We start from the raw sequence: 12,480 nt of genomic DNA on the forward strand, positions 1-12,480 counted from the left end.
TCCTAAAACAACCTGTATTTAGTAAATCATTCTTACAATTATTTCTCTAACATATGCTTCTCCCCATTCATTAGGCACCAAGATCCAGGAGGACAGTGTTCACATGTGTCTTCTTCTTCACCAAATGCTCCAACATCTAGCACAACGCTAGGCATGCGGTAGATTATCAATTAATATTTGTTGGATGAATGAATGAATGAACCAGCATGAAAGAACAAGAGGAGGGGGAAAGGCTGTTATTTTAAAAACTTAAGCCAGTGATTCCAAAACTCTGAAGTACATCAAAATTACCTGGAGGGCTTCTTTTTTTTTTTTTTTTAAGATTTTATTTATTTATTCATGAGAGACACAAAGAGAGAGAGAGAGGCAGAGACACAGACGGAGGGAGAAGCGGGCTCCATGCAGGGAGCCCGATGTGGGACTCGATCCAGGGACCCCAGGATCACGCTCTGGGCCAAAGGCAGATGCTCAACTGCTGAGCCACCCAGATGTCCCACCTGGAGGGTTTCTTAATGCACAGGTTACCGGGCCCCATCCCCAGTTTCTGATTCAGTAGGTCAGAGAACCAGAACCTAGGAGATGAGTGTGAAGCTACTGATCCCGGGATCTCACTTTGAGAAAGAACCACTGTCGAGGCAGTTAACCTGTCAACTAGCTCTTAGAAAAATCGCAACACACAGGATAACATTTACTAAAAATCTACCAACTGCAGACTCCTCTAATACCTACAGAGACAGCCACGCCAAGTCCTCGCTCCAAACTCTTGCCAACACAGGACATACGTGCAAGGGGACAATACCCAGACACATGTCCAAAACAGCAAGAAGTCATTAGTACGGTCGAACTAAACATGTTTCATTTCTCCAGTGCATTTCTTTATGATGTATCCTACTGTGCGGTTTAATCTATTTTTCTCAGATGGAAATTACTAAACTGCAATGCATAGCTGTTCTTTCTTGCACAGCCCCAAGTCATTTCACTTACTAATGGGACTTTTGTCTGAGGCCAGGGCATGAAATGCAGTAAGGAAGCCCATTTTAAAGCTTATTGATGTTGTTTATATTTCAGTGTCTATAAGGACCAGAGCAATGATTCAACATTCAGTCCTCCATGATCAGAAAGCAAGCAGAGGTACACATTTCATCTAAGCCTGTCACCGCATTTAACAAAAGGATACACAAAAACAATCCAACAGGATCCCAAGCTCTAACTCTGATCATTGCATAGGTTTATAAAGACTGGGTAGCATTAATTTTCAAACATATACATCTCTCAGGACCCTGTTCTGAATGTAAGTGCATTTTTACCCAGATTATAATCAGAGAGGGTATTTAATTAGATAATGTCTGCAACTTTGAAGACAGTAAAATTCCCTATAAATGCTAAATATTGTTATTATTATTATCATTTAAATGCAGTTTGTAGTTACTGCTACAACCTATTCCACCCACCACATTGGTATAATTTGATTACAAGCAGCTAAAAAAAAATAATAATAATAAATAACCTAGAAGTACTAGAAGTAGAAATCATGAAACTACGTCCCTGTGAAGCTCTGGGTTTCTACCCTAGGCATAAATGATTTATAGGCATTTTAAATGGAAGGTTAGGGTAATACAATCTAGTAAATCAAGGCAGCTGGCCTCCACAAAACTGACAACCCCAAAGTTGTGTCCATTTTAATAGTTTCTTACTTATAAACCTGGTGGGAAACCAACTGTGGTGCAAAACACAAGGCTGCCAGCTGCTTCTTCCATTTTCTCTACTGTAATCTTAAAATATCTATAACCTTCTGAAAAAAAGGTACAACTCAAAATTTTTGACTCTAATAGTCATGTGACAGATAAAGGTTTGAGAATGGCCCCTGCTATCACTTATCTTCTGGCTCATCTTGCTAGCTTCTGCAGTAATCGCAAATTCTTAAAAAACAGGCACCTTTGAGCCTGGTTCCCCATGTCTTCCCAACACACCTGTCGTGTGATTTTCCAAAGAGAATGACAGACTAAATGTAAACATGCCTACACCCATCGTACAAGGAAACCACTGCCAAGCCCAAAATGGTGCACATTTTATGTCTCTATATTTTTAAGGCAAGAAGAAGAACAATTAACATATTCTAAGGGGACCTTGTTTTTTTAAGAAACAAAATCACAAGGAAATAACACTCAAACACTAGAAGCTCATCAAAGAGAGCTTGTGCCCAAAAGAAAGGCTTCTGGGAAATCTGTGAACTTTAAGGAGATAATGCATCAGATAATTCTGACGTCTTGACAAGGTCCACAGGGCAAGTAATCGCCATGTGAGTCACTACTGGCAGTGGCTTTGGCGCAGGTCAGCTGTAAGTTCAGCCATTTCGTAGCTCTATGACTTTTTGTAAATTAATTGACTTTTCTAAGCCTCGTGGGTTCACCTAGATATGATATACGGCCACGTCACAGGAAATCTGGAGATAATCTAACAACATCAAGAGCCTTACAGGTCATTTACACACTTTCATCAAAAACTGCACTTCTAAGAAATTATTCCAAGGACACAAAGATGTATACAAAGATTTACATACATTTACGGACGCACTGTGTACAAGACTTGAAAAGCTGGAAATAACCAAAAGCTTCATCAATAGGACTTGGTTAAATATATTATGATTCATCCCTGCAATAAAATGCTAGGCAGCCATTAAAAACATATGATTAGAAATTTGAACACTCACTGAATACTTGAAGAAATTTTAAATTACATACTAATTTCTAAGCATGATAATAGTATTGCAGTTATGTATTTTTAAGAGTGCTTATCTTTTAGAGATGCATACTGGAATGTTTACGAATGAAATGATATGATGCTTGAGAATAATATGGGGGAGGAAGAGGATGGAGGAGGGAGGTAAAACATGACTGGGCATGAATGGATCATTATTAAGTTGGGGGCTCATTCTACTATTCTATTTTACATATCAGTTTTATTTAGATTAAATTCACACTCCATAAAATTCATCTTTTTGAAGTGAGCAAGTGATTTTTAGAGCTGAGTAACCATCACCATTGTCTAATTTTAAGACATTAGCATTTTCCACTGCCCCTCAAGTTCTAGAAACCACTAATCCACTTTTCTTCTCTATAGATTTGCCTATTTGGGGCATTTCACATAAATGGAATCTTGTACCATGTGGCCTTCTGTGAGTAACTTCTTTAATCTAGCATAATGTTCATCCATATCACAGTGTGTATCAGCACTTTCTTTTATTGACGAATAATATTCCACAGTACAAATATACTACATTTCATTTATTCACTTATCAGGTGGTGGACATTTGATCTGTTTCCACCCTTTGGCTAGGATGAATGACAATGCTATGAACATTTGTGTGTAAGTTTTTGTTTGGATATATGTTTTCAATTCTCTTGGGTATATACCTAGGAGCGGAATTGCTGGGTCACATGGTAACTCTATTATTTAATTCTGAGGAACCGCCAACCTGTTTTACAAAGTGGCTGTACAAGGAAGCCTGGGTAGCTCAGCGGTTGAGCGTCTGCCTTTGGCTCAAGGCCTGATCCCGGTCCTGGGGGATCAAGTCCTGCATCGTGCTCCCTGCTTGGAGTCTGCTTCTCCCTCTGCCTGGGTCTCTGCCTCTCTCTCTGTCTCTCATGAATAAATAAATAAATAAATAAATAAATAAATAAATAAATAAATAAATAAAATATACTTTTTAAAGTGGCTATACCACTTTACATTCCCACTAGCTATGTATAGCATTCTAATATCCCTACCACTTTTACATATGTTTAAAATTCCCCATGACAAAGAATACTTTAAATTATGTTACAGAAAAACATTAACAGCATGTAAAAAGGGTGATTATTAATTATTAAGTTTAAAAAACAGGTTGCTTCTCCCTCTGCCTGTGTCTCTGCCTCTGTGTGTGTGTGTGTCTCTCATGGGTAAATAAATACTTTAAAAAAAAAAAAAAAACAGGTTGCAGGGCACCTGATTGACTCAGTCAGAAGAGTATGGGACTTTTGAACTTGAAGACATGAGTTTGAGCCCCACATTGGTGCAGAGTTTAAATAAATAAACAAACAAACAAACAAACAAATGCACCACACAACTGAAAACACATTTTTTAAAAAACAGGTCACAGATAATATATACAATACGATCTTAACTTTTAAAGCTATCTAGTTAGTGGGGCACCTGAGTGGTGTAGTCTGTTGGGTATCCAAGTCTTGGTTTTCGCTTAGGTCGTGATCTAAGGATTATGGGAATTATGGGATCAAGCACCACCTTGACTCCACATTCAACACAGAGTCTGTTTGAAGCTCTCTCTCCCTCTCCCTCTACCCTTCCCCATACCCCTGTGCACGTACACTCTCTTTCTCTCTCAAATAAATAAATAAATCTTTGTGGAGGGGAGGCTACTTCATTAGCTATGAATAAAAAAAAAAAAAAAAAAAATCTACTAGGCCATATATCAAAAGGAGTCCTGAAGCCTCAAAGGTCATCCTGGTGGCAAGTCTTAACAAAATCAAATACATGCACTGGCTTCAGGAAGTTTACTGTCTAGTGGTGGGTATAATCCTTGTAGAAAATTCTGAGTGTGAGGTCAGTTCTGAAAGGGTGTACAAATGGGATAGATAACTACTCCCTAAGAGAAATCAGGGGCCATTTTGTGGGAAAAAAGTGGCCTTTGAAGGTTTAGCATTAGGCTAGTAGGTACAGAAAAGAAGTATGAGGCAGGTGACCCCCGAGGGAGCATCCACAGGGAGAAGGAAGTCGTGCTCTGTGGCAGGAGTATGGGATCGGTCGTCAGAACTGCAGCATGTGGTGGGAGGCCCAGCCGAATTACAGCTGGCCTTGCTACTACGCCGAAGAGTGGAATCTTTGGTCTGTAGCCGGTGAGGAGTCAGGGAAGGCTGGGAATAAGAAACCCCGAGGCTGGAAATGTGCTCTTTGAAGAGCAGTGTGGCTGCAGGGACGAGCACAGGGAGACCCGGCAGGAGAAGGCTGGTGGGAGAGGCATGGGAGGCAGGTCTCGGCCCGGGTGCCGCCCAGGGGCCAGTTCCTGCAGTGGTTGTGGGGAGGAATGGGGCAGAAAGCCTCATGCAATAGAGTAAGGAAGGACATTCGAGACTGGGGTGAAATAAAATGTGTTTGGAGAATTTCAAGGCACCCCTAGAGACAACTGGAGAACAGCCTGGGCATGTAAAAAGCAGACAGCGAATCATCTTCCTCTAGAGGGAAATAAGCTTCCAACCAGAATGAAAGAAATTACAAGCGGAATTCATCCAACATTTTCTATTTAAGTCCTCCCTCTCTCTCCTCTAGGAACCTTATATTTATATGAGCAGAATAACATTTCATTCAAAAAATATCACCCAGATTTTCTTAGAATTCTCAGCACACTGCTGGTTCAGGCCCTGTTCTCAGACAGCTACTTCCCCCACAGATATGGAAGAACCAGTTTGACATTAAAGCATTTTTCAGACACAAGTGACCCCAAATTCTCTCAGAAACACATTCTCAGGGACCGGAGGCGCTCCACGGGACATGACAGCCATGATCCGGTCACAGCAGCTCAGAGCCGGGTGGACTTTAGAACCAGAGCCGTGAAGGAAGGAGCAGCAGGAACAAGAAGGGTCCGCAGACTAAGACCAGGGCAGGAACCCAGCCGTGCAGAGAGAAGACTCAAAATTCCAAGATTTCAAAGGGCCTTGCAGGTAAGGGGTGGGCAGTGTGATATCCTCGTGAGGGAAAAATGATGGGGATTCTTTCTTCAACAAAATATTTCATGACCTCCTAAGTCGACAATTATGCAAACAGCAAACCATGACTTACATTCGCTCTTGTGCTAAGATTACTCCAGTTAACAATGCACACTGGAAAATGATTATGCATTTTTCTCTGATGTTCTGATAACTACCACTACACACTATTTCGTTCTGAGGCAGCGCTATAGCAAAGAAAGCACCTGCTTAATATCTCTGAAAAAACAACCAATGTATCTAATTTTAAAAACTGCCCTGCTGTTATCATGTTAAGATAAGGTCATCTTATCAATCCTTGCAACTTTACTAAACCCTCGTTTAAGAGCAAATGTAATTAAGTGCTTTGGGGGTAAGGAATTAATAAGGCCTCAAGATTTCTTTAACCCCCACCCCCTCCCGCCACCGAGACCTCTGACCAGAAGGTTTTAAATACTGGACTCATATAATTTCAGGGGCCCACTCCCCTCAAGAATACACAAACTTTGAAAAGACACAGGCATGATAAATGTGGTTTTATTTTAAAAATGTTTCATCCATTAAAAAGGGGAAAATTAAAAAAAAAAAATGAGAGAGAGAAGAAAAAAAGAAGAAAGTTCTAATGAATAATGCTGATACCTGATACTGGTTTAGAAATACTCCAGGGGCGCCTGACTGGCTCAGTCATTAGAGCAGGCAACTCTTGATCTCCAGGTTGTGAGTTTGAGCCCCATGTTGGGGGTAGGGATTACTGAAAACTAAATTCTTAAAAAAAAAAAAAAAAAAAAAAAAGCAATGAATGCTGATACCGGGGCAAAGGTCAACCCAGGCCAGCAAAGAAACATATGAGGTCATGTTGCCACATAAAAAGGAAAAGGCACTATTAAAAAGATGCAAGGCCTTCTGTTATCCTTTTCTCAGGGTCATTTTCAATTAGGTGAAATCATTGGGGTCAAATGGTAGAATCAAGATTCCCATAAAATTCTGGGTAATCATGGAATTGTGTATCTGTGTAGAGCTTTACGGTTTTCACAGTATTGCCATAAACACTGTATCTGGCTGTTGAAGCCAGCCTATGAGGAAGGCAAGCAGTTGAGATCATTCCCATTTTTCAATGAATTATAGTTCCATGACTTACCCAGAATCACAGAACTACTAAGACATGGGCACAGAACCCAGTGCTCAGCCCACTCCACTCACTTACTCACCAATTTGTGCATTTATCCGTTTATGCAACTAACTGCAATTACAGCCTCAAAGCTGAGCAAGACCTAACCTCCGGCCTCACGGAGCCCATAGTTTATGAAGTAGGCAGAAAATAATCCCCACGCCATTTATAACACAAGGATGAAAAGTGCAGCAGGAAAGATGTGTGCAAGTCTTCCGGATGAGGTCAGTTCTTAAATCTAGGTCCTGGGAGACAAAGAAATAGCTGGGCCTAGGAGGCAGTGAGGGGCAGGGGGAAAGACAAGCAGAGGTCATCTGATTCTGCTCAAATAGAAAAGTGAGTGCGAGTCCTGGCAGAAACTTCGAGTATGAAGTCAGCAGCGGCCAATCTTGGCCTTGGACGCCTTCCTCTATGGGCCAAACTAAGGACAGCCAAGGTGCTCAGACTCAGATGTATGCTAATCTCCAAAAAGCTTTCTGGGCTGATCTCACCTCATATGTAATAAAGCGTACCGGTGGCAAGTTTCATTTCTTTTAATACTGTGATGTCTTGAAGGGAGAATGACTCAAGCCTTTAGTTTGAATGAGTAGATTGTTTTCTGTAGCCCATGTATGTAAACACACATTTCATACACCCACATGGATAGTTTATAACCGTAACACGATATATGAGGATCCACACAGATTATGCAAAACCTACATAGAACTCCATAAACCTCACATGCAGAGACATCCGAATAATGTGCAGATCCAGACTGACCCGATGGGACAAACTGAGATGGAGATGGGTCCCGGAGACAGGGTACTATGCAGGACAACCATCTGTCCTAGATGATTCAGTCATTTGCCGACAGAGGAAGAACTGAGGCGGGTTGAGCAACATGAATTCCGTGAATGCTCCAGGGCTTTATGTATTACGAGCTTACCTGCATGGAGCAGTTTCTCTATTCTCAAAAAATAAAATTCCATGACTCTGGTGAAATAATTCCTCGCTGCCATTTTTTTTTTTTTTTCTGTGCTTAGGCAGAAAATGTATTATTGATTTCTGATCCAGCCACAGACAATGCGACTTAGAGAAAAGAGCCCTGAATGAGAAGTCGGGACACCCAGATTCCTCCCCAAACCACCCTTTCCGCTTCCCTCACCCCCATTCCAGGGGAGACGGGGCTGTGTGACCTTGGACGAGGACTACACCTCTCTGGGCTTCAGCTTGGTATTAAATGGAAGGAGTGGCTAAGTGTTGTCCAATTCTCTTTCAGCTCTAAATCTATAAAATCATCCCCTTCCCCCCACACTTGGTTTATCTCCAGAGCCTTAAAAATCAGGACTAATAAAAAAAAATGGATTCAGATCATCTCTCTTCTAACCCAAGAAGATCCGGTTTTATCTTACTTTTAAAAACCATCCAAATCTTGCATAATTTAAGTGATCAGTGCTGTCACTGGTTGCTCTGGTTTAAATTATGCATTGTTGCTATTTGGGGAAAATTTAGACTGGGTCCAGTCTGGGATCACTGGCTGAGAACAATAAGCCCCCAAAGTGAGAAGGATAAAGGCCTCTCCAGACAGGATCTGCTTTTAATGCATTGAGCTCAGGGTTTACAAAAAGAGCATTGATTGTGTACATTAAAGAGCCACCGAGACAGCAAGGGACTGGTTAAGGCTGCAGCAAATTCTCCAAGATGCCACTGACCTTGGCTGCATTTCAGGGGTCAGGCATTCCCCACGAGGCTCTCAGCAGGCGGGCTTTCCTGAGGGGTTAGGAACTAATGAGACCTCTCATCTGGATAAACCCACCTCTCCTAATTTGGAAAGACAGAGAGACATTATCTGCTCTCGGATTTGTGGAGATCACCAACAGGGCCCTTGGACTCAATGGCCCGCCTGCACACCTCACCCCCTACAAGACTGGTCATACTCTCCGGCACCGGGGATGCAATCGTCTCCACATCTGCATTTAGGTCTTCCAGCCAGCCAGCAGTTCCTATCTCTAGAGCTGGCCTTCGCCCTCCCTCTTCACACACCTCCTGCAGGCAGAAATACAGAGGCAAAGCACTAAGCCCAGGCGACAAAGAGCAATTTCAGTGAATCCTGCAAGATCTCTTTTCAAAATACAGATCTCTGGAGCACAGGCCTCCCGTGTGTGATTCACACTCAGGCAGGCCCGGTGAGCCCTCGTGGTTGCTCACCAGCCTGCAGGCTCTGGGCTCCGGATCTCAGGAAACCTTCCCCGTGAAAAAGCCAACGGGGGACACCTCCGACCGAGGCCAACTTAAAAATCGCCTCGGATTGCTTTCTATTAGAGGAGGATGAGGACATTCTGCTCAGGAGAAAACCACAAGCCTTGCCCATTGTTCAGGCTCCTTCCCCTACCCCCCACCCCACCCCCTGCGGGGCTTCGCCACTTTCCCCTACCCTGTAGTCTGGGCCATCCATCCACCTGATTAACCCGCTGGCAGCAACTCCCAGCACAGAAAGTAGGGCAAATGAACACACACAGCCTGTAAGGCAGGAAACCACAGACTTAGCCAAAGCACCCACCCTGTTACCAGCCCCCACCCCCAGCTGCCCAGGGAGCTGCGGCTTCTGAATGTGGCATTTCTGCACCAGGCGAATAGACAGCTTACTGTAATATCACATGAATGAGCTTTTGCTGCCCAACTATCCAAAAAAAAAAAAAAAAAGAGGCCATTTCAAATGGCATCTATGTTCCTTCTCAACCCCTGGACTGCCTCGCAGAAACCTCACCTCTGGGAAGGATGAAGCAGAAGAGGAGGGGAAGTTCCACAAGAGGAGGCTGTGCAAGGGAGGGAGGCTTTAATGAGCCGCAAGAAAAAGTAGCACTTGGACGGTTCAAGGCAGCTCTTCAAGATACCCGTGAGGGAAGGGGCAGTGGCAGGAGGAGGGGTGAAGATTCAGGTCTGTAACCCCGAGATTTAGCATCAGTGTAACCATGTAAGCCTCAGGAGGGCGTGTGAACTTCGCGGCTGCACCCCTCCTGCGCGGCTGCGTGGACAGCACCGGCGAGGCGGGCCCCGACCCTCCGCGCTGCCAGGATACACATGCAGTCGCTTTCCCCCCTTTAATTCCTAGTCTTCGTTCAGGGGGAGGAAGAAGCCATCCTTAACTGGGGTGCGATCCATCTCAGACCCCACCCCCCCCCCACTGGCTGCAGCATCAGACCCTCCCTGTCCCCCTCTTCGGGAGGCAGCATCTCATTAAAATGGCAAGAAGGCTCGGCCCCCTTCCCCCGAAAGAGCGTGTTGGGATCCGGGGGTGGGGGTGGGGCGTCGTCGAGGCTACACTGGGGTTCCCGGGATCCGGAGCTCAGAACAACAGCAAAATGGATTCTATGGCAAGTGATGTCTCAGTCCATACAATGGAAAAAAAAAAAAAAAAAAAAGGGCGTCTGGGGCGATTCACGTGAAGGGAAACGCAAAGCCAGCCGCGGGGCCGGAGGAGCTGGATGCTCCCCCTACTCTCCCTACAAAGGGCTGGCCGCGGGCACACGCGCACACGCGCACACTCACGGGAGTTCCGGTCTGAGCGGGGGAGCGCGGAGAGCACATCCCTTCACCTGCCTTAAGTTGGCCCATAAAACTGAAATGTCAGGGCCACAAAGTCAAAAAAAAAAGAAAAAAAAAAGCAAGCAGGGCTAAGTTACACCGTAAACAGGGGTGCGCGAGGCGGGCGCGGGAGGGCGCGGGGGGAGCCTGGGGGCGGCGGCCACCGACGGGCACCGGCGTCGCGGGGTCGGGGCCGTCGGGCTGCCCCGGTCACCCCGCAGCGAGCTGCGCAAAGTGAGCGGCCGGTGCGTTTCTCCACGTTTTGCAAAAAAAGAAAAAAAAGGGGGGGGAGGGGGGACGGTGGGGCGTCGCGCCTTGCACGAGCTGGCCGTCCGGGGCGCGTGTGCACAGCGCACACACACGCGCGCGCACACGAGCATTCCACGTTCAAGGCTCGGGCGCCGGGGTAAGGTGAATGCCCCGCATCCCGGGGAGCCCGGCCGCCGCCGCGGGGGTCACGGAGCCGAGGCTCGCCCGGGGCGGGGACGGGAAGCCGGGGTCCCCCCCCCCCGCCGCCGCCGCGCATCCGCCTTGCCCCCGCCCGCGCGCCGCCCCTAGCCCCCGGCGAGACCCCCCGAGACCCCCCGAGAAGCCGGTTCTGCTCACCCTCAGCGCCGAGAGATCGATCTCATCCAGGCTGCGAGCCGGGGAGTCGCTCGCCATGTCGACTTCTTCGCGGGAGCAGCGGCCCTGCGCCCCCCCGAGGCTCCCCCCTTGCAGACTCCACCTGGTCTACCGGCCTCGCGTCCTCATGCGGCTGCCGCGCCAGAGGCCCCGGCCCAGCCCCAGCGCCCGCCCCGGCCCGGCCCGGCCCGGCCCGGCCCCGCGACGCCCGATCCCGCTGCTGCGCCCGCGGGCGGCCGCGGACCCGGAGCCCGAGCTGCGCGGCTCTCCCAGCCCCGAGCCGCGGTGCGTGTGGGCTGCGCGCCCCGCTCGGCTAAGGGCGCAGGGGCTGCGTGGGTGTATTTAAATGGGACATGCTTCCCTGCCTGTGCGTGGATGGCGGCTGCATCGGCGGTTATAATGAGACACATCAACTCCTCCACTCCGCCGGGGGGTGGGGGCGGACGAGCGCCCCGAGCTGTCCATCAGCGCTTCCTGGGAGGAGTGAGGCGGGGGGCGGGGGCGGGGCGGGGCGGGGCGGGGCCTCCGCCCGGGAGAGGCCGCGCTTCCTGACCCGGGCCCTCTGCACCAGCGCGCGGGGCGGGGCGCGCCCTCTCGGCCCGGGCGCCCCCCGCGGGGTCTGGAGAGCGGTCCCCGACCCCGCCGGGCCTGTCGCGGGGGCCAAGGGCCTTTATTCGTGCGCGTCCGAGTCGTGCGCTGCAGCACAATGGCCCTCCTCGCACCGGGGGCGGGGGCGGGGGGCTCTCGGCAGGGTGCGATGCTCCGCGCTTTGCACATCCCGGGGAGGGCGGTGGGGTGCGGGGGGGGGGAAGAGCGACGGCCGCCCTCCCCCCATTAGTTATTTGTGAGGCTGGAGTAGCACGGGCTGGTGCAACCGGTGCATATAAGGACTTGTGTGCAGGGAAGGGGATCCGCCTCCAGGCGCGGAACGAATGGGGGCGAAGCGCACCGGCACCCTGCGCTCCAGCGCTGCGCCGCGGCGGGGGGGGCGCCCAGCGACCCCCGGGAGCCCGGCAGGGGGCATCCGGGACCGGCCACCCGCGGGTCGGGGGCTGGGAAGGTTACCCCGGAGCGGGAGAAACGCAGATCGGAGTTCCCTGTTGGCACCGCCACACCCAGGACCTGCCCGTACCGCAGTTCCCCACGGAAACGACCGAAGCGAAACGAGCAGCTTCTTTTTTTTTTTTTTTTTTTTGCTTTTTTTTTTTTTCTCTCCCTTCCCCCGGGTGCCGCAGCGTCAGGTACCCCTCCAAGGGCGACAGCGGGTGGGGCGGCGCACGTCGGCCCTGGGGGCAGCATTTCCGCCGCTGAGCTCCTGGGCGGGCGGAGAAAGTTTGGCGGGTGCTGGGAGGTGTGTGTGCAAAATGCACGGCAGGAGGGCGAGCT

At 48.4% G+C, this 12,480-nt stretch overlaps 1 protein-coding gene across 7 annotated transcripts in view; it reads right to left on the reverse strand.

Moving 5' to 3' along the window:
- The window catches only part of TNIK (TRAF2 and NCK interacting kinase), a 376,555-nt gene extending 365,295 nt beyond the window's left edge, over nt 1–11,260 (reverse strand). For 4 of the 7 annotated variants that reach the window (XM_072808063.1, XM_072808061.1, XM_072808062.1 and 1 more), the window contains exon 1: nt 11,077–11,260. In XM_072808063.1, the coding sequence (XP_072664164.1) occupies nt 11,077–11,133 (57 nt within the window). In that variant the 5' untranslated portion in view covers nt 11,134–11,260. The remainder of the gene's footprint in view (nt 1–11,076) is intronic. The other 3 variants (XM_072808066.1, XM_072808065.1, XM_072808064.1) reach the window with 1 other exon arrangement.
- Between the last annotated feature and the right edge of the window lie 1,220 nt (nt 11,261–12,480).

The sequence above is a fragment of the Canis lupus genome, chromosome 31 (assembly GCF_048164855.1).
Source record: "Canis lupus baileyi chromosome 31, mCanLup2.hap1, whole genome shotgun sequence".
Taxonomy (NCBI): Eukaryota; Metazoa; Chordata; class Mammalia; order Carnivora; family Canidae; genus Canis; species Canis lupus.